The following is a 27,916-nucleotide window of genomic DNA, read 5'->3' as shown; positions in this document are numbered from 1 at the left end:
TTCGACTGTGATTATAAGTAGCTGGTGTTTTTGCAGGTCATGCACTCAAATCTTACACCCAGGTCTAGGACCTCAAATCAAATGCTGGGAAATGAAACATACACCATCAGTGACAGCCACTTAAGATGACATTTCACAACTTGCGTATCGTTGCATAATATCTCTGGGGCAGCGTCAGAGACAGAATTCAGCTTTCCAAGATAGCGTGCAGCTGCCTTAGCTGTAGGGTTTTTTATATCTTCTTTCCTTTGTTGCAGTCCTCTCTTGCTTCATGCTGCAGAGCAGGATGTAGAGCTTCAACAGGCAAGTCTCCTTCACTACTTGAGCCTGAGCAAAGTGGAAGGAACATCATATACTTGCATCCTAATTGTCAAGACGGTATCATGGACAAAGAGATCACATTTGCATTGGAGTAGAAGAGCACAAAATTAACACGACATGCTTTAATTCATGTTTTAAGTTAAGACCTCATAGACTGAAAAATATTATTGTTGATATAAGCTACTTTGGTTCTTTTTTCAGTAGGTCCTGCAAAATGGAAGCTGCAATATTCTAAAAAGTACTAGAAAAAGAAATGCATGCATGGATAGTTTGCTGAATTACGTGAATGTTAGACAGCAAAGAGAACAGATGACCAGCATAAAGGTGTCTGGCTACCTTGTAAGATATATTAGAGGAACTGCTTTTTAATATAGCCAAGTGTGGATTTACATATTCAGGAGCAAGAGTCTAGGCCATACATAGGCAATAAAGTACCTTAAGAAGCATATAAAGAATAAAACATGAAAGTTGAAGAATAATTTATTTATTTATTATTACTACCAGCAAGTGTAAAACAGTTTCTAGGTAGAGGGGAGTCTCTAGTCCGTAGTTATGATATTTCTGTGTTTCTTTTTACCAAGCTTAAATACTGTATGCAGTCTGTGGAGCAATAGCTTAAAAATAATATGTTGCAGGTTCACTGAAACCAAAACTTTGATAATGGAAATGTCTATCCAGAAGATAAAAGCCTAACAGCTGGAAGTTGAAGCTAGACAAATGAAGAGTAAAATAAATAATCCTAGAAAAATGCTTTCGTTTTTAGTAGGATACTTAGCATGAACTATGAAAGTTGGTAGGAAATTCTTCATCATCATAATAAATAAATAAATGTTTCAGATTTTGAGAGGTTAGAAATTGTCATGTATAATTCTGGTAGATAGCAGCTGTCAGCTTCTGCTTATAAATAGTGTTGAGTGCTCGAGTGTTTGTGAGGACAGGAGAAGTCCATAGCCAAAAAATGAAAATTGTAAGCCGGAAGCTGTAAAATTGGCTCTGATGTTGCCATTAAAACTTAAATAGTATACTTCCTGAAATTCAATCACTGAGCTATTTTAAAGGAGCTTCACAGATTTTGTCAAAATTTTTCAGTTTTGATTTATGTGTAACCCTACCTTTTTCAAATTCTAAAAATCCTAAAGACTGATATCCCTTAATATTTAATAATTTCAATTAGATGATTTAAGTAATTTATTTAGCTTATTCCCATTCAATATTAATTCTATCTTGTTGATTTGATAGCTGCATTATATCCTTTTAGTTTTGTGTAATCTTGTTAACATCATAACTTTGGTGCCTTTTTTCTTTAATGTGATCAATTTATTACTAAATTTAATTTCTTTTAGTAAATTACTTCGTAACTATTGAAAGTAGATGAATAGATGTGTACTGTCTTGTCAGTATAAAAGCTCTCCTTATTGGGCTTTTGTTAGCTGTTTTTCATGTAACTGGCTCACCTGGTTAGCAGAAGATACTTTGTTTTTTGTTTTTATGTTTCTTACAATAATCTCTTCTTGGATAACTTTATAGCTGAAGCTGGGCCTAAAAGTGACTTAATATTTCCTCTTTTGTGCGGCAGTAGAAGAATTTGCTTTGTGCCTCTGATGTTTAGTGATTCAGTTTTGCCTCTGCTGTTTCATGATTCATTTTTAACATGTGAATATTTTAGTGAAATTAACCACTCTACAGATGATACTTGGATCGGGATTTCCTTTTTATGAAACAGTCTGACAGAGATGGAAGGCAGATAAAAGTAATCTGTTTAGATTAGTCCTGATAAGACATGCAGTGTTTGCATGCTGGTAGAAAGCTTGTAGTGAAGTTTGTATTGTATGTGTATTTAGTTTATATTAGTGGAGAGCACGCCAGGTTCTTAGCCTGACAGTTACAGTTTGTAATCTTCTTAGGTTCTTTTGCTGGTCCTGGGTTTTTATGTTTTGTCATACACATAAAAAATTTTGCCAATTTGTGTTCATCATTAATCAAAAAGATGGCCATTAATACACATTTTTACCACTATTGTTTACATTTTTGTTTCCTTAAATGTAGATTAGCAGAATATACTACTGTAGTATGAATTTACGCCATGGTTACTCAGGATGAGCACCCAGTATGAAAACATACATTAGTGTAATTTGGATACCAAGTACCTCAGATTTCCACCAAGTTACTGCCTTCTCACTGGTACACCGTTCTCGCATGCATGAAAGAGCTCAGAGTACATTGTGCCACAACAAATGGAATGGCTCTGTGATTATTTCTCAGTGTTTTTCTGAAGTGTTCCCATATGTCCAGAACAAATGAAAGAAGTGTGGAAGGAAGAAGAGGAGGACTGTCCACTTCTGAAAGATTTCTCTACTGAAGGGGTGAGCTGTAAGCTCAGAGGATGTTGTGTTTTGGTTTTAGCTTGCTTTCAGCTGTGCTTCCTAGTCTGGGTTGAAAGTACCATTTAACTGAGGTGTGAAACTGAGTGTGGGTGGGTAGGTTTGAAGCTCGGCTAACATCTAGGCTAAAGGTCTCTGGATCTGCAAATCCTGACTTAAAGTTTCAGTTAAAATGCGATATATTGTTGGGTGGTGGTTTGGTTTGGTGGGACAGGCAGTAATTAGTATCCTTATTCTGTGGTCTGACGTGGATGTGCATTTGTTTGAATTGCATTTCAAAATATTGGTTGTAGTTCTGTAAAATCTGAAATGGTCTTTTACACTGGTAATCAGACAGTTTACTTGGGTTGTCACTGAGTTGAGGTAAACTAGCTCGATTCCAGTCTTTCAGTTTTTGATGGCCAGAAGCACTGCAGTATTTCCATGGAACTGTCAGCTTTCAAATTTGTTAGATATTCATAAATAGTCTATGACGTGTTTGATCAAGTGGCCAAAAGGTGAAGCTGTTCAACCTGTCTTGCATATTGGTGATTGCCACCAGCTGTGGCAGACATAAAAAATTGAGAGGATGAAGCAGATGACCAAAGTTTCATCAATACTCTTCTGCACTGGAGATTCTTTTCTAACAAAGAAGAATCTTGATTAAAACAAATTGGACTTGTTTTCAGTCTGCTTGCTGTGTTGTTGCATTGAAGAATATAGGGTTGCTTGTAATACAAACAACAAGTTTTCACATGTGTTTGTCAGAAGGCTGTGTAGTTTTGCATAATAGGTCAGTGTTTTGAAACCCTGTGAATCTTTTACACACTTTTCTACAGGTTTGTAGTTTATTAATGGATACTTACTGGAACGTGTTAGAATATTAATGTCTATTTTAAATGCATATTTTAATATTAATATCTATGTTACAAACCAGAGATTATTTCTGCAGTTCAGATCAGCTCTTATGTTGCACTTTTGTAGAACCACTGGTGCATATTATGTTGTCTTTTTTAAGGATAGAAATCATCATCACACTTTTCAAAAGTTAATCATAAAAAGGACTGTACATATTTTAAAAGTTATTTATTGTATGTATACAGGATGGCGGTTGGTTTTGGGGGTTTTTTAGGCTTTTTACCAGTATGCTGTATTAAATAGCTGAACCATTTTTAGCTGTATAGAAGACAACACATGACTGAAAATTTGGGGAGGAATGGAGATAAGTATTACACTTATGTCTTACAAACAGCTGTACGTTTGTTTTCTTTCCAAACATTAACAAAGCCTACTTACACTTCATATAGCATGGTTTTGGTTCTGTGGAATTGAAGAAGTGATTGCTTTTGCATTCTGCTAATATAAGGAAATATCCATGATCATGATTAGTGTTGCAATAGTTTTTAAACACGTACTCAATCCATTTATGCCCCTTTGAAATAAACTCTAGCCCCTACTAAATTTGAAGACATCTTAGGAATTGCCGTTTCTTAATAAGATTAAGGGAAAACTCCTGCCCTGCAGTATGGTGGGAGAGGTAAGGGGGAAGGAACACATTGGCTACCTATTTGCTACATGTCATGTGATGGGAACATGGATGTTACACAAGGTTGCAATGACAGAGATGGGAGGATCCGTGTTAAGCCTTTCAGTGCTTCTCCCTTCTCACAGCAGATTTGTGCCTGAGGTTAAAACTAGGACAGTTACCCTGACAAATGTGGACAGATTGTTTTGAGACCATGCTGTAGATGTATTCCCAGGCTGTTTTACCAGAGCTATATAACATGGTGAGCGTAAAATGCTCTCTGTTTATGATGATTGTAGAACCTGCACTAACTACAGTTCCATTATGGCTATTACCATCATGATGGTTGCATTAGCAGTGTGTACATTTGAGACTCTTGAACTACTAGTAAATTTAAAATCTGTTGTTGCTGGGCAAAGCTGCAGGCATCTACTTTAGTGGAGGTCTGAACTTAGATATAGATTTTCTAATCCTGGGGTTGGCTACAGATAATTACTTCTTTGGTGGTGAAAATAATGGGCAACATTACAGGAAATCTACAGGGAGGCAGAGGTGCGTTCATACTACTCTAACAACTTTGATGATATATAAGATGGACCTGAATGTTGTTGAAAACTAAACAGATCTTGCTTGCTTCCATATGCGTGCAACACTACCTGCAGTATACTAACCACTGGAGTCTAATGGATATGATATGACAACTGAAAAAAATGACAGAGGAAGAGGTTTTGAAGAAAAAACGTCTGGTTTAGTGTTCTGAAGAAAAGGATCAAATACCTGTGCCTTTGTTGAAGGTTCAAGAGCTTGTAATTTACATCCTTTAGAGATATGCCTTTGATCTTTTTTGATTTTGGAGGATCTGAGGTGTCATTCTTATGTTTATAGGTGGGGAAAACATAACACAGAAATAAATCTTAAAATTCCTGTACAGGTCACTTTTAAATATCTACCAGGTAGAATTGCTGTTTGAGAAGATGCTCATAGTTTGTGTTTGATGTGCATTTACAGTGTCCATATATGGGATTTGGTTTTATGATAAGGAAGAATGCCAAAGAATTGCAGAGCTCATGAAAAAGTAAGTGATGGGTAAACAAGACTTTTTGTGCTTTTTTTATGTATGTATTTCTGTACATACATGCACATTATATTACTAGGATGGTCATATCTTTATACTGTAAACCTATATTTATAGACTTTGTTGCAAGTAAAGTTGTCACGCCTGCATTTTGTATAATCGGGAATAAGTCACTGTATTGCAATACTTTTTCATAATTTGTTATGCAGCTTTCCAGCTACATCAGAGCATAACAGTTCATCTGATTTGTTTCCTGATGACTCAGAGATCTGTTTTGAAGAATGTATTCTTTGGGGTTTTAATATATCTTTCAGTTTGAGGGGATTTTCTTTTTTCATGTTGCTGTTACCTTTTTTCCTTATATCAGTGGAAGTGTGGGCTATCATGAAGGCATACTGTAAAAATACAATTTCTGTGGTTTTTATCCTGTTTCTACATCATGGCTGAATTCCTGCTTCCTCATTTCTTAGCAATATGTACAAAATTTGCTCTGTTTTCAGAAGATAAAGAAAGACTTTAATTAGCTTTGAATTCATTACTTTCATGTACATAATATTATTTTATACATGTTATACAATCTCTAATTTTGCAATCAAGTTGGAGATTAAAATTTCAAACAGAACTGTATTCTCAGCTGTATTTTAATCTTACAATGTCATGGATAGTTTTTTCACTGTCATTGCTTTCTTCATGTGTCCAGGATAGACAAGGCTCGCTCTTCTGCTTGGCCTAATGATGGGCTTGTTTGCAATGATCCCTTTCTTATGACTATATTCTTCAAGTTTTCATATTTGTTTGGAGGAGGAAGGAGCTGAAATCTCACAGATTTTATCAACATCAGCAATCTAAGTTTTTTTAGAGCTATAATGTGAAGGATATAGTGAAGGGGCCCAATAGCAACAGGCAGAGATTGGATATACTGGTTGCCTGTGATATATAGTGTTGGACATATCATTGTGTCACAAATATTTGAAGGGACAGGAGGAGGGGTGACATAGAGCTAGGTCTTTGTCATCCCACGAAAATCCATGGGAGGCAGATACAGTCAAACTGATGTCATTAGGTACTAACAGAGTGCAATGCAAAGGCACTGTCAGACCTTGAATCTCTCCTTTTCAGGTCATCTGTCCCAGGCTTAACAGCTTCTGTAGCCAGAAGCATGCTGAGGAAGTGACATCAGGTTTGATTGCCAAAGTTACCAAGTGCCCAAAAGCCCATTTATGTGCCCTGCAGTAAAAGTCCAAACAAGGCTTTTCCTTGCACATCTCGATCCATAGCAAAGTGCTTTAACTCTTCTACCACTATGTTCCAGATAGGATTTATTATAAAATGCTGGATGGAAAGGTAGTCATGTTTCCTCTACATCTCTTTTTAAAGTAATACCTGCTGCTTTTCATTTTGCAGTGACAAAACATTGTGAAACACAGACTGTGATAACGGTGGGGGTTTGTTTAGGGGGTTTTGTTGCTTTTGCTGTATATCCTACAGCTCTAAAATGAGTCAGTTGTGACCCAAGAAATAATTGATGGGGATGAATTTACAGAAATAAGAAATGAACCCTAGGAATCCCAGGGTTTTGACAGCTAATTTTAGTTAACTAGCTCAAGTTTCAGTTGGTGGTGATTAGGTACTCTCAAACTGCTAATTTTCTACGATAAAAACTAGTTTTCAGAGGATTCGTGCAATTGTAAACCACGTGTAGTGGTTTATAATAGCAGTGTTTCATATAGATAAAAAATGCCCTGTCGCTCAGCCAATTGGCTGTGTGTTTTCATTCTCAGCATTCTACAATAATAATAAAACAGCTGGGGCAGGAAATTGGTCATTTGCTGGTAGTTAATGACTGATTTGTGTGTGTTTGCCATCCTCCGCCACCAGCAGAACTGAATAACACTATAAATTCCCTGCTCTTTCTGAGTATAGAAATTGTGACTGAGTTACAGAAATTCTAGACTATGGCCTAGTGTATTCAAGGTTGGAGAAAATTAATCTCACACCCGATCAAATTATGTTTTAATGTAGGACTTTTAATAGAGATTTTTTTACACATGTTTTAACGTAGATGGAGAAAAATGAAAATATTTAAGTTTGGATTAATTATTGTAAAGTAGTTCTGGTTAAACTTTCTATATTTTATCTGTTTTTTGTCTTGTATATTCTCCTCTCACCCCCAACTTTCAGCCTAACTCAGCAGGAACAATTCAAAGCACAGCAGGGCACGGGAACAGGAGTGTCCCCAATGATCATGAATTCTGCCAATAACAAAGAAGTGGATATCTTACGGATGCTTACCAAGGCCAAAGATGAGTATACCAAGGTGAGACTTGCTGTCTATAAAACGGGGACAGTTCTTTTTGGCAATACTATGATGCCAACTTGCTCACACTTTACATTTTAAAACATAAAAGGTTTTTGGTTTTTTTTAAATAGTTTTGCTCATAGTGAAACTGATTTGGGACAGAGTGCTCTCTCATTTTGTGTAAAGTGGCTGGTAAAAAGTTTTGTCAGGATTTGCTAAAGATTCAAAATAAATGAATGCCGTCACTAAAAACTTCTGAAAGGCGAACACGTATATGATTGATTATTTGTTGAATGGTAGGAGGTAGGAACAAGTATAAATTGACTTTCATATTGACCCTTAGAGGTCCTGTGCTTATTGCTTATTGAGTAGCACCTGGTAGTTGTGTCCTCTTTCTGGGTGAAGTATTCAAACTTGCTAATAGTTTCTGTGGTTTGTACAAATAACTTCCTTCAGAGAAGACCTTTTAACAGTGAAGTTACTGCTTTTAATTGTGATTCTTAGCTACTTTCAAACACTAATGGAAGGAAATGAAAAGGTTGAAATGTAGTATGATTTCAGCCCATGTGCTGCTTTGGTCTTCTGAGGCTTCTAAATAAAGTAGTAACTAATGGACTAATAATGTTCTCTATTATTGAGCAATCAAAAACGTTTTACTTTGGGGAATAAAAATCTAATAATTTTAACTATTCATATATATGCTACAAATTGTTACAGAGCCTGCAGGTTCCTACTGCTGTTCCCTGTATTTCATATGTGTTGTCATGCAATAATAAAGCTCATAAGTGTTCTGAGTCTAGAAATATATATATATATTAAACATAAGCAATTTAACGAGAGAAAAAGTGATTTTTCTGAAATGTGGGTACTAATAAGATCCTCAGAAGGATAATAGCAAACTGTTTGAGTTATGGTGAAATGCAGCCCTTTTTGTTGTGGTATAGCCTCTTTTGAAGCTTAGGACCTTCGTACTTTCTGTAATAGGGATTTAATGTATTATAGTGGACAAACACCTCCAAAACCTGGTATCTTTTCTGTGTTTTAATACTGAATCAGTATCTAGTCTTGGCATAAAAGAGTGTGATTGGAGATTATGTGAAATGTTTAAGCAGTTTTCATTAAACTACCTTAAAAATACTGTAAATGGAAAACTGGAAAAATATTAGGCTGTCTTCAGGTTCTATGAGAAGGAGGTAGTAAATCTAAAAAAAGTTACCTTCCGTTTCTACATTAGCACACAAGAAAATCAAGACAAAGGAGAGGAAATTCTAGAAGATCTGTTGTTTAAATAAGTGTTTTGAATTTTTTTCCTGCAGATAAGATCTTTTGCAAATTTGCCTCTTGCTTCATCTTTAATCTTTCTGTATTTAAGGGGTTGCTAAGGAAATAACATGAAAACTTCCTCTTCATCTGGAACATGAGTACTAGGAATATCTGACCTCTTAAGAACTAGATTTGTGGGGGTTTTTTGTTAGTAATATAAAATTAAGAAGGGTGTGATAAATGCAATGACAACCATTTTTGTATTTAATGTCAATATGTTTCAGAGCAGTCATCTTTTTGGCTGCTTTATGACATCTACTTCCTTGGCAGTGTATGTCTTATGACCTAGAATGCTGATGTGCTGAAATCAGTTATGAAATATGTTGTTCCCCTTTGTGAGTTTTGTGTGGTTTTGGAGAAGAGGGTGTTTTAAAATGTTGGAAGCTGTAGGATAAGAACATGAATTTTCAAAGCATCTAAGGAATTTTGGTCAATTTTTAAGTTATGATGAGATTTATTTTTTTTAAAGAGTGTAACTAACTTCAAAGGGTATATCTTATTCCCAAATTAAGTTACAGATTTAGAGGTTACATGTAAAATAAAATACATAGCCTTCCCCTCCTTTTTTTTTATTAATGTAGCTCTAAGCTGCTAAACCACTGAAGTATTTTTTGAAAAATGTACTTCTTGCACACTTGCCTTCTCTTGATCTCTGGTGAGAAGAAGTGGTATTAGCTGGCTTCATGATAGTTAGGGAGATAAACAATTGAATTGCTGCTAGGGTACAGAATGAAGCGTGACACAATGTCTTTCCCTTTAACCACTGTGCCTTGTCTTGTACTACAAGGCAAGCTCTGGTTTTAGCTCTTTGCTGCACAGTTCTTTTACAAAGCATCTATCCATTTACTACACCATCTTTGATCTATTAAAGGTCAGGTTAGGTGGATGTCCTTTGTCTGGTTGATGTGTCCAAAATAACTGAAGCTTTCTTCTTCATTACCAAGGGCACACAACCATTTGATAAGAACGTAATTTCTGGTAGTGAGCAGGCATGGCCTCTGGACTCCTATTTCTGTCCTTTGACTGCTTCACTGACCTTCAGCAAAATGTTCCAATGGTACTGCCTTGCCCAAACAGGAATACAGTTTCTAAGTTTTATAAGGTGCCTTAGCTTTTGATTTGCTAACTGTGTGAAAGACTTGATAGTAGGATCCAAAAGGCCTAGCTCTCCTGAGGGCACTGTGCCATACTCAGCCTGGATAATGCAGTCTACGCTACTATTCTTAAACAGTCTGAATTCATTCTGTATGTCTCACTTAAGCGGGGGTCTGTCTGGAAATCCTTGCTGCTAGTGCTCTTCTTTGAGACAGTTCTTGCCCTCCTTAGTTCCTCTTTTCTGCTGAGCACCTTGTATACCTTCATGTGACTGTTCATTGATGTCATCTTGTGGCTGCTTTACAGTATAGAGCGTAGACATCTATCTACAAAGCTCTTCTAAGTTCCTTCAGCTCTTGGCTGACCTTCTTTTGTTGTATCAGACCTTCTAGCATCTTCTTCTTGTACTTGACAGGTCTTTGCAGCTCACGTGTCTCAGTCAGGCATGAGATTGGAATGTTACATGGTATTTGCTTCAGGAGAACTGCAATACTGAGCTACCATGCTTGTCCATTGTCTGTTTTCTTTGACAGTGTCCCATTCAGCTTCATCTTGTACAGGTAGAGTATGAAATCTCACAACATAGAGCAGTTATTTGCCTCAGATGTCTCTGACTACACCAAACTTGCCTAAAACACTCTCAGTGATGGTCTTGTTCTTTTTGATTGACATTCACCACATATGTCTACTTTTTTTCCAGTGTTGCTTAGCCTTTCTTTGACTTGATCTTAGAACCTTTTGATTTCTTATGCATCTCTTTTAGGAGCATAGCTTTGAACAAGACACATGACTAAAGGACAGACCTGTGAAGCAAGATGTAGTAATCGTCAAATATTGTAGCTGATGAGTACTCTTGTCGTTCTATCACTAAAGAGCACAGTGACATTTCTTTCATGCTGCTTTTTGCTGTTTGATGATGATGGCATCTGATATCTTCTTTAGCTGTCCACCTGACAGTTGCTTAGAATGTCATGCTTGTGCTCCTAACTTACTCATCAGCAAGGCCATGCTACCCATCTGCCAAAATGACCTTATATTCTGAGATCCAATAGTTACAGATTTCTTTGAAACCATCACAGGCTTTTTTTTCTCTTCAGCATACTTCTCTGATACCAGCCTGCTAGTCACGTTATCAAACCATGGGAATGACACCAAGTCATGTCAGTGTCATTCGCTATAGGCCTTTGTGTATACTGCTGTTCATTTTGCTGAGGAATTTGGTCTGAAGAATGCTCGTATAGTGATAACTCTGTTAAACTCTACTGCTTCTCACCTCATTTTTGTATGCTTAGTTCTGTGATCATGCAGAGTATGGCAGTGGAATCTAAGGTACTCATGGCTTCTGAAGAATTCAGCCTATTAAAATACCCTAGCGAAATAAGGGTATTATTTAAATTCTGCAGAACCCATTGTGAAATATACAAGAATATGTTATCCATCATGTTAAAGAAAAAAGTTGAAATACATACTTACATGTTTTTTTGTCCAAAAAGCTATGCTGAAAAATAGCAATAAGAAGGAGGTATATTGAAGAAAAGGCAGCATCATTAGAAAGAGAGCAGTTTAGGAGAAAAAAAATCTTACTGAAATGTGGTTTTGGCCTATGTAGTATCATGTAGGATCTGTCCAATCTAAAAAAGAAAATTATCTTCACTTGTCTTGGTATAGATCAAATAGGGGCTACAAGAAGCAATATTTAGACTATGAAAAAACTTTCATCTGATAATTAATTAGGTAAGATGCTTAACTGTCATTAAATTAATGAGAGGCAACACAAGTTGCCAGTCAGAAACTGGTGGGAAAGTGATTTAAGAATAATTCAGTCATTTGTCCTAGTGTATTTAAAATTCTTAAAAAGTTGATGAGATTACAGAAGGCTCCATACTAGGACATTGGTGAGAGTCCACGTGAACTACCTGGAAATGATGAGAAAAAGCTTGTAGAAAACAACAAAAAATTAAGTTACTCAAATTCAAGGATAACAACGGGTAAGCTTGGAAGAACTGAAGAAAACTGTTCGTTTGAGCAGTGCATTGATAAATTTAACTCAGAGCTAATAAATGGAAAGGAAACTTTTCCTTAATGTAAAAGCTTTAGTTGTTATGTTAGTGTTGTAGGCTTGTCTTCTACGCTGTTTTTTCATAGCAATCCATTCATGACTATTTTAAATATGAATTGCTTAGCAAAACTGAAACTTCAATTAAGTGTAGATTTCTGTCAAGTGCTTCCATTAATCAGGCTTTGAATCATAGAGAAGGGAGATAAGCATGGACCAACTTTAAAAGAAAACTGTTTTGCTTACTATGAATAGTCATTCAACTTAGCTCTTTATTTGAATTTTGGGACATCTTTAGTCATCGAACTTGCGCTGCACTGTGAGATGGGTAGCAAGGGTCTGGGTGAATGAGATACCACATTCTAGTAAAATTATTTCTTTCCTTTTTTTCTTCCTAGAGAGGGCAAAAAGTGTAGCTGAGTTTAAATATATTTACATGTTGAATGTGGCATACTCAGATTAGCCATGAGGCACTTGCTGTGTGGTTTTATATTTAACTGACATTCCATTTTGCTGTGAAGCTCTGCATTACTGGCAAAGTCAGTACTTTTTTTCTTCATGTTTTTTCCAATCTAGTGCTTGAGGAAGTTTCTCGCTTTATGTAGTAGGGGTATAGCAGGAAACAAGAGATAGGTGCTTGTTCTTTCTTCAAACTGAATAGCTAACCACCCTATGGCATGATTGCTTAAAGAGCAACATTTGAACCAAAAATTGTCATACAGCAGAAGAAAGCCAGATACATGAGTGGAACTAGACTTCTACTTCACAAGATCGTGTCTTCAGAAGTTCATTGCAGAAGTCCTTGACTGTCCGAACACCCACAAGATGATTTTTCAGCAGAGACTGTCAAAATCATTGAGACTGGAAGGGACCTCTGGAGATAGTCAAGTCCAACCTCCCTGTTTACAGAGTATCAGCTAAACTGGGTTGCTCAGGGCCATGTTAAATCAGGTTTTAAACATCTCCATGGCCAGAGACTTCAAAACCTCTCTGGGCTACCTTTTCCAGTATTCAAACATTCTTAAAGTAAAAAAGGTTTTCTTAAGTTTAAACAATATTTTGTATATTCTGGTTTTTGCCTTTTGCCTCTTTTCTTCACTGGGCACCACTGAGAAGAGTCTAGCTCAGTCGTCTTTACATCTTCCCATCAGGTATTATACACATTGATATTACCCTTCTTCTGGACATTAAGCCTCTCCTTGCTTGACAGGTGCTTAAATCAACTTCATAGACATTCAGTGAACTCACTTATGTGTGTCTGCGTCTTTCTTGTGGTGGGAAGGCCAGAACTGGACGTAGCACTGCAGTACTCAGTAGAGGGGTCTAACCAGTGGTCTCAGCAGTGCTCAGTAGAGGTGAAGGATCACCTCCCTTGATCAGCAGGCAATGCTCTGCCTAATGCAACCCAGGATGCTGTTGGCCTTCTTTTGCCACAAGGGCATGTTGCCAGTACGTATTCAGCTTCTCGTCCACCCACGTCCACTTCTGCAAAACTGCTTTTCAGTCAGTCAGCACCAACCTGTACTGCATGGGGTTATTCTTCAGCTTCCATTTGCTGAAATTCATGTTCCTGTCAGCCCATTTTTCCAGCCTCTCAAGGTCCCTCTGAATGGCAGCACAAGCACCTTGTCTTTTAACTGCACATCCCTGTTATATATTGTCTGCAAGCCTGCTCTGCCCCATCGTTCAGGTCATGAATGAAAGATGTTAAACAGTATTGACCCCAATGTCAAACCCTGGGGTACACCACTAGTGACTGGTCTCTAGTTGGAGTTCATGCCAACAATATTTTGAGTCTAGCAGATCAGACAGTTTTCTATCCACCTCACTGTTCATTTACCTAACCAGCATTTCATCAGTTTGTCTTTGAGGATATTACAGGAGACAGTGTCAAAAGCTTTGTAAAAGTCAAGGTAAACAAAACCCACTGCTCTCCCATCATCCACTGAGCCAGTCATCTCACTGTAAAAGGCTATAGGGTTGATTAAGCATGATCTTCCCTTTGTAAATCCATGCTGGCTATTCCCAATCACTTTCTTGTCCTTAATATGTTCAGAAATGGCTTCCCGTAGAAAGCCATTTGTTTCATCACCTTTCCAGGGATTGAGGTGGGGCAAACTGTCTTGAAGTTACCCACATCCTCCTCCTTGCCCTTCTTGAAGATAGTACTGCTAACTGGTTTCTTCCAGTCCTTGGGAACCTCCCCCAGTTGCCATTACCTTTCAAAAATAAAGAGTGGTTTCACAATGAGAGAGGCACCTCTCCCAGCTCTTGTGAGTTGTATCCCATCAGGTCCGATGGACTTGTGTATGTCCACTTTGCTTACATGCCACCTAACCTGATCCTCCCCTACTGAGGGTAAGTCTTCATCACTCCAGACTTTCCCACCAGCCTCAGGGGCCTGAGATTCCTGAGGACAAATGTTGCACGGAAGGCATTGAGTACCTCCTATAGCCCCTCAAGTCTCCTTGAGAACTCAAGTTCTGTTTTACTAACCAGCCCTGAAACCAGTGTGTCTTTGTTTACTGTTACAGCAGATGTCACAAACTGATTAAATGATCAGTTTTGTATATTTAAGAGTGAGGGTTTTTTTTCTCACCTAACGCATTTGCATCCTAAGGAGTTTGTCTCAGAAAGTTCTGGAAAGGACACTTGACATTTTCATAATCACACAGCAGTGGCTCTGCTATGTGTCTGTATGGCAGTTTGTCCAGTCCAGAGTTCTGTCCCCAGTAATGCACAAGACTGGTCTCTTTGGAGGAAAGAAAGAGAAACCAAAATGCATCATTCCTTACCCAACCATTAGTCCTGCAGCATAAAATTAAGAGCCAATCAAATTCAGGTAATTAACTATAAATATTCTTGTTAGATAGGATTATCTTTTTGTTAGATAATTCTTTAAAAAAATCTTTCCAGTTCCTTGGTTTTAATTGTATCAAGCAACAATGACTTCCAGTATACTGTTTTCTTTTGTACTGACAATAGCATTCCTTGTATACCAAATGCTTTTTTTAGTTTCATTGACTATATTCTTATTTTTTGTACAATGTAAGTAAGACTATCTTATTCACCTTTTCCTAGTCCGTTTAGTATTTCTTTCATGCAGCATTTTTTGTGCATTTTTTCTGAATTAAATCATGCCCTCTCTCTTCATGTCAGATATTCCATGTCCCTGATCATTTTTAGTCGTCTGCCTCTGCCCATCTTTTTATAAATATGGTTATTAATCCTGTCATATTTAATAAGAAAACATACTGATTCTACAAATTGATTAAATTTTTAGTTATTTTTCTGTGTGGATATATGCATCCTCAAATTTCTCACAATGTGGGATATTTATATAAAAGAGTTTGAGTTGTAATTCCAGTTTTTAACAAAAAGCATTTTAAATGTTCTTTATGGGCACATTCATGTATCTAAACTACTTCTAGCTGCCTACTGATGCAGGAAAAGCATGTCTGTTGCTTGGTTTCTAAGGTGCTTTTTAAAAATTATGTTTTTCAAGTGTGGGAAAAGCAGAAGATAAGAAATAGAACTGAGATTTAAATTAGAGGGAAGCCTCATACTTGGGAAATCTTGGAATCAAGATTTATTTTTACATATGCTTTGTGGTTTTAGAAAATTAGGTTGCAGTTATTATAGTTCTTTCAATAGCATTATATTTCATAATCAGTACTGTAACTAGTATTTTTGATTACTGAATACCTGGCTATGTCTGTATTTTACTGTAGCGGAGAACTGAGGTAAAAGATATTGTCATACTTACTAAAAAATACTTATTTTCTGTTGCAGTGTAAGACCTGTTCAGAGCCAAAACAAATAACCAGTTCCTCTGCAATCTATAACAACCCCAACCTAATCAAGCCAATTCCAGTGAAGCCTAGTGAAAATCAGCATCAACGAATATCTCAGCAAAGCAAGGTAAAATGTTCTGTGTGTTTTCTGACTAGTGCTGCTGCAATCGAGTAACCATGTAGGAATTTTTATTTGAGTTGGAAGGTCAGTGCAAGAATTTGAGGTGGAGCCACTGTAAGGAATGATTTTAATGCAAAATTAATCTGTTTTATAAAAAGCTCCCTAACCCCCACCATACGGTGTGGAAGCATGTAAATTACAGGCATACTATCCTGATACAATGAAGAAATACTAGTCTTTCAAATTGCAGATGCTGCTTTGATCACAAGCTGGTCTAGTCGATTGCTGGACCACAGTTCTTGTGTTTTGGGGGTTTTTTTAGGTGAATTGAGTTAATCTAAATAAAGAAAAGTCTCTCGATATATCTTCAAGCTAAATCACATTGCAAAATCCTAAAAGCTGAATTCAGCTCTGACAGGAAGATGCACAAGAATGGCTCTACTTCATACATGGGGAGATCTATGTCTTTTACTAATATTGTACTGATGGCTGAAAGGGAAGATGCTCTTTCATGGTATTTAAAGTGAAGCCACTGCTATCTCTCAGATTCACTGATTTTCTCCCACATTAGCAGCTTGACAACTCTCTTCTTGCCCTTCCTATGTGACAAAACTATTAAAAATCCTCTTGGGAGAAAAGAGCATAGCAGTTTTCTCAGCTTTTCCTTGAATGCTGCAGACTAAATATTGTCGCCACTTAATGTAACTTATGCATGAGGAACTATGTTTACTTTTTTCCTTTGTCCCCTCACAGAACGTGGATCCTGAACCACAGCACTTGTCTTTGACAGCACTGTTTGGAAAACAAGAAAAGCCAGATGTCTCAGAACCACTTAATAAACAACATCAAGAGAATCTTCCTGTTAGGCAGGGTGTGGTACGTTCACTGTCCTACGAAGAACCTAGCAGGCATTCGCCTTCTGCAGAGAAACAGCTTTGCCCTGCCATTCAGAAGCTTATGGTGCGTGGGACAGACCTTCATCCGCTTGCTGAGTTTCCTGAGAACCGACTCTGTGAAAATGGCAGTATCCATCCTGTGGGTGAGACTTTCACAGGACTCTTCCAGCCTGTGACATCTCATGGTATCACAACATCTCATGTAGTTCAAGATACTGCTGGTACTCAGAGCTTATTACAGAAATTACAGAGTCAGTCAGGGTCAGTGACTAAAATGGACCCCGGTGCAACAGGATCTGTGAACTCGACAGCTTCTGTGTTCAGCCGGACTCCTGCTGTTGGAGCACCAGCAACAGTAAATAATCTGAGCCAGCCACCTTTGGTATATTTCAATGGTTCCCTACCAGGCCAGACTTTAGAGTCTCAGACACTTAGTAAAGAACAATCCAAACTTCCTAGACAGCCACTTTCTCTCTCTGGCAATCAAGCAGCCAATTCTGGGGTGATTTCACCTCAAGAGTTATTGAAAAAACTCCAGATAGTGCAACAAGAACAACAGTTGCATGTATCCAGCAGACCAACCTTGGCAGCTAAGTTTCCTGTTGTTGCTCAGAATACCAATACGCTGAAGCCACTGGATTCCTGGATAGAAAAGGCACCGGGTACGGAAAAGCAGAGCGCCCTCTTTCAGGTAAATGGGAAACTTCAACATTTCATAATTAAGTAAATAAAAAACTAGTAATCTTTCAAACAAGTGTATCGTAAAGTTAGTCTGTGTTTCATTTTGGCCTGTGTATTCTTGTTACTGTCTTACCACATGTTGCACATCATTCATTTTGCAGGTGATAATTTAACATCAAATAACTTCTGATTTACCAAGCTGTGATATTGTAAATACTGAAGGCTACATCTCTTGCACATCAATAATGACCAAAAATACTGCAGTCTTGAGTTCTTCCAGAAGCACTTTGAATAGTCACCTAGTTTTCAGTTGCCATACTTGGTCTCATGCTGTTGTGTGTAATTGATGGTTACTGAGTGTAATATTTTGGGTTTAATAATTTTTCTTACAAAATTAGTCATAGCTTTCTCTGCGCAGGTATACATTCCTCTGTATGCCAGTTGCTAAAGGTGCTTAAAAGGTCACTTATTTTCAAACAGCAGTTTTCTGAAGTATTTGTATATCAATTACCATTTTATACTGTAATGGTTACTTCTAGCTATTCATTAGCTATTTTTTAATTTGCTATGTATTATTTTGAAAAAAGGCCTTGCACCTGAATTCCTTCAAAAAACCCCAAAACCCTTAATTCTGGTGATTGTGACCCTAAAAGTAAGATTGGTATCTTAAAAAATTCAGGAGATGCCAAGAGACTGTGTCTCTCTCATGGACGCATTTTTCTGTTCATCAGAAAAGCATTGTATGCAATTGCTAAATGTCCCATCCTGGACAACTACTGTCTTTGTTAACAACTTCATTTTCTGTAGGAACTTCTACACTTGAACGTCTTTAAACATCGTCTTTGGGGATGCATCTAAGCCCCTTTTAACTTCCTTTATTGTGGAGAGACTGTCCACAAGACTTGTGCTGTACTGGAGACTGATGTATTGTAGTCAAGAAGCTATTTATCCAAAAGAAAAAGCATTCACCTTTTCAATATAAAGTTCAAAAGCTGCTTTTCTATTGCAGCTTCTTAAAAACCTGAATGAAAGACTACAGAATACTTCCGTGTACTCCAAGAATCCTCCTTATTCTAGGAAGTTATCCTACACGTGAAGAGGCTGAAAAACTCATTTAACAATTAAGGGCCACATCTGTCACTAACACTGTGACAGGTCAAGATTTCTAATTCTGTGAGAGGTCAGAGGAAGATGAATTTGATTATAGCAAATAGCCATCATTATTTTTATTCTTTTAATTAAAGCAGCATGACTTTGAATCTGTGGAAAAGAGTTTGGGGGGGATTATTCATTGAAATTCTTCAGGATCAGTTGCTTACAGATGATAATCTGACTTTCCAGTGGAGTGCTAATGAATAAAAGAGAGGATCCAGGTCACAAAAATTTACTTCTGTTTTCACTGGGAACAGAACTTGCCTGCTATAAATGAAAGAAATGCACTGGTAGCATGGAGACTAAGACATTCCTTCTTTGAAGGTAAAAGTGAAATGAGGCAAGTGCCAGGCTATGTATTATGAATCAGTATGCATATATAAAAAATGGTAAATACGCTGATATATTTTTCAAATTTAGATGCCGATATGGCTAATGATTTTATTTGTGTATAATTGAAAAAGAAAGTGATGTCAGCATTATTTGCAATATGGAAAGGGAATTACTGAGGTCTGACATAATGCAATTTCAATAATTTTTCTTCTTGAGTACTAACAGAACAGTACCTTGTGAGAAGAGAAAAATCTTCACTGGAACAAGTCTCATTCACTGTGATTATTGCTGCAAGTATGCCTTTAAAAAAAAAAAAGCAACTAAGGAGACTCTCAGTCTCACTTTGCATGGCCGTGAGCAGACCTAAGTAGATTAGGCTGCCTAGGAGGGGCTTCATGGACTGACACCGCTACAGCTGCTGTCAAAACAGTATTAGATGCAATTCTTCTGACACATTTAGTATTGCCTATGAGATTTAATACATAGACTAAAAATGATAATGAAAGTATGACTAATTATTGTTTAGGACACCTAAAGCTCTGCAATCTGGAAGGAATAGCCTCTTTCACATGCAGCAGATTGCCAAAAAAGAAAAAGGGGGGAGGCTGAAAATGAAGGAACGAGTCTGTATTCCTGTAGAATGCCATGAATTAGCCACACGAAATATACCTACTTTTGAAAAAAATTGGAAGATAAAAATTTGAAACTTTTAAAACCAATGTTAATCTTTTTATAATATCATCCTCGCTGTAGACCAGAGGCTTTAAGTGCTGCCATGCCTGCAGACAGACATTTGAGTGAAATTGAATTGGCACAAATATATCTGCACATGCTCATGCAAAATTGATCAAAGCAGATTCTGACAACAAATGCAGCAAAAGGTTTGTTCTCTGTAATTATTTATCTGTTAGTATTGCCTCTTCTACTATAATTCGGCATTTAGAAAAAGCAAATTCTAAAAAGTCTGACAGGAATAGAGACGTATCTGGACAGTGTCTGTTGTTGGAAAAATCGTATTAAAGGAACACCCTAAATCCATCAGCAGCACCAAGAGAATGAAAGCAATAATCTTTTCCACAATTGACACATTACAAGTCCAAGTTTAAACTGGCTTCTGCTGCATCTCCATATGGTGTAAGAACTGTGATCTCCCACATGGAAAGGAAGAGACCAGTTACCAAAAAAAAAAAAAAAAGAAAAGAAAAAAAAAAGAAGAAAAAAAGCAAAAGCTGAAGAATAATACTTGGAAGCATTCAGTCTGGTCTGGTGCCAGCCCTATTCTGTGAAGTATTCCTTATGTGGACAGTGAGTAACATGTGCTTAAGATGCAATAAAAAAGCATTAATCTGCAGTGGGCTTTTAAGCATATGCTTATTGTTAGGCATGAGTTATCCTGATTATAGATACATGCATGCTTAAGTGTTTATGTTAATCAGAATTATGGTTTTAAAAGTGCTTACAATAACCTTGACACAAATTTATCTTTTCTTCAGAAGGCCGCTTATCTTGCAGCCCATTTTTCTCATTTCTTGGAGCATTTTCCATCAAGAATATATTTTGTACATAGTGTTATATCTTCTGAATATGTGCATGGAACCTAGTATTTTTGGTGTGAGAATCACACCATTACCTCTCAGTTGTCCTGACTGCAGTTTCAGCATGAGATTGTAAACATGCACAGGAGGAATGCATATAGGTATATTAAACTTATTTTGAAAAGTAATTTATGATTCTGTAGTTAAATATCAATTAAAAAATTCTGAATTAAACTTGAAAGACAAAGCAACGTTAGTATAGTAGCCAGCTTTATTTTAATAGTAACTGTCTTTAAAGTTCCTGAACCATTCTTAGATTAAATGTTTTCAGTTTTAAGTAATGCCGCTAAAAACAGTTAGAGGCCCACAGCACCCACCGAGTGCTGATGTTCCAGAGGAGCACTTGATGCACGTGGATTCTGCACGCGTAGGAAGCAACAGAGGGTGCCAGTTTGCATTACAGGAGATCCAATGCATTCCTTAGTTCATGGTGTTCTGTGAATTTGCCAGCTATCATGTCATCTAGCTGCCAGCAGCCACGCAGAATATCAAACAGATATCTTAGTGAGCATTTGTGCTTCAGAGAAGGAATATTATATGCTGCAATTATTATTTTGCACATTTTTCATTGTTCTTCATTGCTGCACAACTGACAGTAGACTCCTACTCTCTTATTAGTGACTCAGAGATTTAAGTGTTGACCTGATAAAACTGGAGGTAATTCAGTAGAGGCTGGATGAACGAGCAGCTCAGGTTAGATTCCGTGGGAAAGAAGTTGATCAACAGCATTTTGGAACGGCTGTTATGACTTCTGAGAAATTACTGAAAGCTAAAAGATTGACCCAAAGGCTATTAATGTCTTTACAGAGCATTTTAAGTGCTTTCAGAAAAAGCATGGTGCTATAGGAATTGCACGAGTAATGCCAAGATCAGCATCCCATTTTCTGGTGGGTGTCGGTTGTACCAGTGACTGAAGGTGATCTGAACTAATTCTAAAATGAAAATTTGCCTTTATGTTTTAAAAAAACCCATGTTGTTTATGTAAAAGTTTGTTAAATGGCAGAAGCTTTGAGCACAAACTGTTACCAAAAAATACATTTTAATGTTTGCATACAGAAACAAATGCTATGCACTGAAAAAATGATACATGTATTTTCTGTTCTTCTGACACAAATATTTTAAGTTTTGCAGTAACCTGTAGGTATTAGCTGTGTCACCAGTAGATGGCAATATTGCTTATGCCATAGTTTCCATATGCTTGGCAAGTCCTACCAAAAAGCCATTTCTATGCAGAGAAAACAAATTATTTTTCATATGTCTTTTAAACCACAACGTGTATACATGTTTGATAGTAGTAACTGTATATTATAAGGAGCACAGTTTGTCTCAGGTTTTGTTTATTTGTCTTGGACTCTAGAGAGAAATGTCTTTTGATTTCAAAGGACATGTCATCTAGGTCTTTGACATAGTGTGTCATAGATTCAGCTATATTAGTGGGACAGTTTATCTCCTCCAGCTGCTCACCACCATCCCTTTGCTGGATGTTCCTGCCCTTGGAGAGCAGTTTGTATATGCATTCTTTAAATCACATTAGGAAGAGTCATCTGGTTTAAGCAAACCCTGCCAGTTTTGCTTGAGGTAAATTAAGGAGAAGTTACTTCAGCTGCATGGATGAGTAGCGCAGAAGCATTGCATTAAGTGTCTGGAGGTAGTCAGTCCTCCAGAGGCAGGAGAACAATCTTCTCACGGGAGAATATCTGTGCACAGTCTGAAGGTCTCGCTCCACAGAGGAATGTCACTTTGGACTAACATTGGTTTTCTTCTAAAACGAACGTTGGTTTTCAAGCATAGGTGCACAAACACATGCACTACCTTACTGTTTGAAGCAAACCTACAGTGAGTTGGGAATACCTTAACTCATTCAGGAGCTTGTAACACAGACCTAATGATTACATGCCATGGGGTAGAAAAAAAGCTGTAGGTCAGGAGTTTTGTTTTTAGGTAGTACTCTGTTTGAGAAACAAAACCAGTAAACCTAAAACATGATCTGGGGGATTTTTGCATTAGGTACATATTCATGCTTTCCATGAGGCTTTTCCATGCATATCCATGAGTCTTTCCTGACCATTAGTCTTTTTGTTCCTTAAATTTTGCGTAAAACAGCATGAGATCTCAGTCTTCCTCATTTCTTTCTATTTCTCTTTGTAGTGTAGTCTAACTAAATTTGTTCAGAAATCTTCTTGGGTAGAACAATCGTAACTAGCAGTAAGACAAGCTACAAAAATATGAGTGTTCTTCAATATTAAACTACACTGTTTTGCATACCTAGGAGATAAACCTCAGTTTTATTTTCTTAATTTTAATTTTTCTTCAAAATTGAAATGTAAGCCAGGACAGAGTGGAGTGATTCACTAGCCTTTCACCTTCATACAGTAGCAATAGATCATGATCCAGTCCAAAAGAGAGGAGCTTTGGTGAGCTTGTATCAATTACTTTTTATGTTCCGTTCTTTGAAAAAAAGATCGGATACTTAAATACAAAGGAGATGGCTGATTAGGATTAAGATTTATTACTAGAATTACCCGGAGAGAGCTCTAATGTCTGCAAACTGCGTGAATAAACTTTCTGTAATGTTGTATCTGATACAACATTACAGAATGGTGTTTCTGTAATATTATATCTGATAGTATTTGCTAGTCCTACATCTTTTACAGTTCCAAGATGCATTCTGAAATTTAAAAGTAAAAATTTTTTGACGCATATCTTTCCAGGTTGGCATGGACGTAATACTGAAGGAACTTGCAGAACTACTGCAGCATCAAGGTTTTCCTTCTCTTGGAGGGCCTTTAGGATTTTGTCAACTCTGTGTTGGTTAGGAGTTGGTTCTGTTTCTGACAGTGCCACCAGCTCATTGTGGCTCTTTAGATAAATCACTTAATCTGTTTTCCTTCCCTTCTCCTTAAGTAGAAAGAGAAGAAAAAAATATTTAGACATATATATATTTATAATGTAATTTGAAAGTTATAATTGGAAAATACTTTCTAGTATTAGGTACAAAGATTAGTCTTTAATAGTGATATTTGCATGTAAGTATATTGTCAAAGATTAAACATAATGATTTACTCTCTCTATGTAGAAGACTTTACAGCTGCATTCCATAAGAGTGCTGATATTTAATAGTAGTCTGATTTTGGTAATAAAATGCTCTTGTCCTAAGATCATTTGCCTATCAGACTTAATCACACTTGAATCCACTGTGCAATCTCAGATTGGATGGAAGACCTTTTAATCTGGAAATAAATCATAGGTGGTTCGGAGCTGGAGTTTCATATAACTGTACTGATCTCCAGCAGTCTCTGTACCTGCTGCCAGTCAGTCTGCAGATTACATCATCTTTATTCCCATAGAATTAAGTAGATAGGTTTAGTTGATGACTTTCTTTTTATATGGACAGGTAATCTCACCTCAGCGCATTCCTGCCACTGTGACTCCTACCTTGTTGATGTCCCCAATGGTGTTCACTCAGTCCACACCTGCTCCACCAAAAGCCAATGAAAGTGGGCGGTTAGCAGCAGCAAACCAAGAACCTGCTGCTAGCTCAGCCAGCCTTCTCCTGCCACTGCAAACCCCAGAGCCATCCGTGGTCAACAGCAGCTCAATGACGAAGATGCAGCTGCAGGAAACACTTCTGCACCTGATCCAGGTAAAGTGCCAAGAATTCTCCTACTTTGCTTAAAATCCTTATTCCCATTTTGATATAAGCACCCTGTAATCAGTTGCACCTCTCAGTCTAGAGTCTGAATGAATAATTAAAATATATGTTTGGAAGTTGTGCTACTCACAGCTGCATGTTAACAGAGCACTATGGCATAGACTGGGGATGTGATAGCCTCTCCTTGCCCACTGCTGCCTTAACTGCATTTTGATTAATGCATCTGATTTTGGGTTCAGGAAAGATCATAAATTTGATGGAAAAGAACAAAGATGACTGTAAGCTTCATAAGGTCAGCCTATAAGCCAGAGAGATATCTTTTATATTTTTAGATAAGGATAAATAATGGGTGATTATCCTAACTGCCAAATATTTCAGAGATGTGTGTTAACAGTAAGAGGAATTCAGATAGGAAATAAAAATTGCAGGATGAGTGTGAGCAACTTTAAAATATGGGATAACCTAAAAATATACTAGTTCAGTTTATTCAATGTAATTCTCTAGTTCAAATGCTAAAATTCATTTTGCTGCAGCTTTTCAGGTTTAAATGTGACAAAGCATTAACATGTATGAGATGATTGTTTACTGCTCTGGGATGATATGAGTGATTATGAATATTTTTTTTCCTTAACTTGACATGTGATTAATATCTGAAGAGTAGAAGATGAGGGGAGATGATATAACTAAAGACCTGGCTACAAAGCACAAGGAATACAGACACAGGTTTAAGGGTCCACTTTGGAGGCCAAAACTATGTGCCTGTATGGCTTTGGAATAAAACCAAAAGTCATTATTAAAATGTTGAAGTTACTTAAAATGTGATTTAAATTATAGACCCAGAAAAAAAATAGTATCTTTAACAATTTAGAGGCTTTTCTTATTTTTTGCTGTATTTTTAGTTTGGGATTAAAAAATAAAAATATCACATTATCCTGTCTTTATACACTTCGAGTATCTGAATAGTAGTAAAACCATATATGAAGTTAAAAAGGAAACTAGTCAAGGAAAATTGGATTTTATGCTCTGAAATTGTACTTGTAAAATGTATGTTTGACCCTGCCATTCTTGGTGGTAGTTAGGATTAACTGAGTTTCCTGGAAATTACTTACTGACAATTTCTTACCTTGTATTTTCCATTATATAAAACTACAATCTCGGATGCTCCTGACTTTCCTCAAATAGAATCTTGATTTTAATTATCCTCATATATTTATGTGAGCTACCTAGGACGTTCCTTCCTAATGTGGGTTGACCCATTCTTGCAAAGGGATCTTCAGAAGGAAAAAGTTAAACAAGCATCAGAGCAGAAGGAGCAGCATCAGTTAGGAGCATTAAGTCTAAAAGAGCTAAACAAGATGCAAGGATTTGCCCAGGTAGCATTTAGTATAGGATCAAAACCCAGAGCATTTCACTGTTCCTTCAGACATGCTTGGAACTACCACTAACCTAATGGAGGAACCTACTTAAGGAAATCCCTAGGTAAATGAGGGCAAAGAGAAGAAATTACAGGGTTGTATCATCACCACGTTGTCATGCAAGAATAGTGGAGTTAAATCCCCTATGACTTCGGAAAATCTGCTTTCTGTGTACTCATTACTTCTTACAGAGATACAGTCATGTTTGCTACAGTAAAGTTTATCTTCACATCCAGTTCTTTGAAGGCTACTGGTAAGGCTTGGAAATAATACATATTTTTGGTAAAGGAAATAACCTTCCTATTGCTAGAGTAAGGTTGAAAAGTATCTGGTCCATGAAATTACTCAAAACACCTATCGTGCACTAACAATTACCTGTTTTGTTTTTCAGAATGATGACAACTTCTTAAATATTATTTATGAAGCATATCTCTTCAGTGTGAGAAAGGCAGCAATGAAAAAGTCTATGTGAAAGATTATTTTTAAATTCCATTTTTGTTGCTTCCTGAACTCCAGGAAAAAGGCTTCAATTTTTTCAAGTACGTTTACGTTTAAAGAAATGAATGGTCTTAGGCATTTTGCATAGACATAGATTTTGCTTGTTGGCAAGTACATGCTGTACTAAGAAGTGAACGGAAACGGATTGTGCCTTTAGAGAGGGGAGTGTCACGATACTGAAGACTTAATCACGGAATATCTTAAATTATTTTTCTTATATTGGTCCATACTTAGAATTGATTTCCCTACATAAGAGCTTAGTTCTCAGAATTCAGTTTCCTTTTTTACTTGCAGTGTGGTTAGTCATTGACTAGATGTCTGTCATGGATTTTCTCTGAAAGACGTCATATGCAACTGTCCCGATGAACGTGCCCATCTCTGACCACATGGTGGCAATGTTGGACTATTTTTAGGAACGTGAAAATCCGGATGAAATCTTGGAAGGGAAAGTCTTGAGAAGTCTGATGTATCATCGTACTTAGTTGTCTGCAATTTAGATGAAATGTCGTGACTTTCCCCAAAATTTTTGTAGAAAAATCTTTTTTCTATTTTAACAAGAATATTTTTAGCTAGCTGTAGAAATGGGACTCTGCAGGTGTTTGAAGAATTGGGGGAGGGAGGGTTTGTCTGTGAATGTACTTGCTATCAGCATAGCTCTGGGGTGGCACTGGATTCATGTTTCTATTATTCCAGATCCAATCTGCATTATTATAACCAGTCTACAACTTTGTAAGGGGAAGGCTACCTGGTGTAAATCTTTTTTTAGTGTGTTCCTGGAGCACCGTGGTTTCATTGATCCATTTCTAAAGAAAATAAAATGGATAATCCTACTATGTGCTGATTTCATTTTATTGTACCATGGACTATTTAGAATTATTGGGTCACTTTTATTTGTATGACTTAAAAATGTTTTTATACTTGGCAAGAAGAAACATGAGGTTTTAAATCAGTTAGAATAAATGACTGAAAGAAATTTGATCTATATTTTTATTAGCATCTGCTGCTGAAGTGCCAGTTTACTATAGTTTAGGGAACCCAAAGTTGTTGCTGAGAAGGCTTTTCTTTGTGGACGCAGAAAACCCAATCTGTAAGCCATAAATGAGTATACACTCCTCTTTGCTATGGGCAGTGATGCAGGCACAATTTGGTAGCCTAATCTGTGAAGGTTTTTCAGTGCAAATTAGAATGGAGGTTTCAATTAGTATGGTTGTAGTGATTCAAACAGTTCCCCCCACCCCCATACATCTGGCCTTTCTCTAGTGTAAGAGTGTGATTTGCAGGGGCAAGGGAGAGGGGGATTTGCTCACATTCCTTGGGAAGGGCTCTAAATCAATATTTTAAAAAAATGTCAAGACCTACTTTCTTTATACACAAGTGAATAACCCCAAGAGACTCATGCCTACAAAACTGCTAGACTTTTCGTACACTAAGTAGCTTGTAGAGAGCAAGCTGTATTCTAGTTCCATTTTGTTACCAAATTGCTTACAATTCGTGCAGATTCAGTGAAAAGAAGGTGTTGAGCAGATACCAGGAAGGGCAGAATTTAAGATAGCAAGTCCTAATTCTAATCCTGTAGCCATAATAATTTATGTAGCCATTATAATTTATGGGATTCTACTGAGTTAATTGGTATTATTTCTGAATGAACTGGTGTGGAAGAAATTGGAATCTACACAAAAGAGTTTGTATGAAAGTGAATACATGCGTAATTGGTGTCTGTGATGA

General features: G+C 37.0%; 1 protein-coding gene across 2 annotated transcripts in view; it reads left to right on the top strand.

Annotated features, from left to right (window-relative positions):
- DCP1B (decapping mRNA 1B) overlaps positions 1–27,021 on the top strand; it is a 47,266-nt gene extending 20,245 nt beyond the window's left edge. For both annotated transcript variants that reach the window (XM_074871706.1, XM_074871708.1), the window contains 6 exons: positions 5,215–5,281; positions 7,463–7,598; positions 15,847–15,975; positions 16,723–17,556; positions 24,021–24,269; positions 26,085–27,021. In XM_074871706.1, the coding sequence (XP_074727807.1) occupies positions 5,215–5,281; positions 7,463–7,598; positions 15,847–15,975; positions 16,723–17,556; positions 24,021–24,269; positions 26,085–26,165 (1,496 nt within the window). In that variant the 3' untranslated portion in view covers positions 26,166–27,021. The remainder of the gene's footprint in view (positions 1–5,214; positions 5,282–7,462; positions 7,599–15,846; positions 15,976–16,722; positions 17,557–24,020; positions 24,270–26,084) is intronic.
- Positions 27,022–27,916: the final 895 nt, after the last annotated feature.

This window comes from Strix uralensis, chromosome 5 (genome assembly GCF_047716275.1).
Source record: "Strix uralensis isolate ZFMK-TIS-50842 chromosome 5, bStrUra1, whole genome shotgun sequence".
Taxonomy (NCBI): domain Eukaryota; kingdom Metazoa; phylum Chordata; class Aves; order Strigiformes; family Strigidae; genus Strix; species Strix uralensis.
This window is presented reverse-complemented; position numbering and strand designations above follow the sequence as displayed.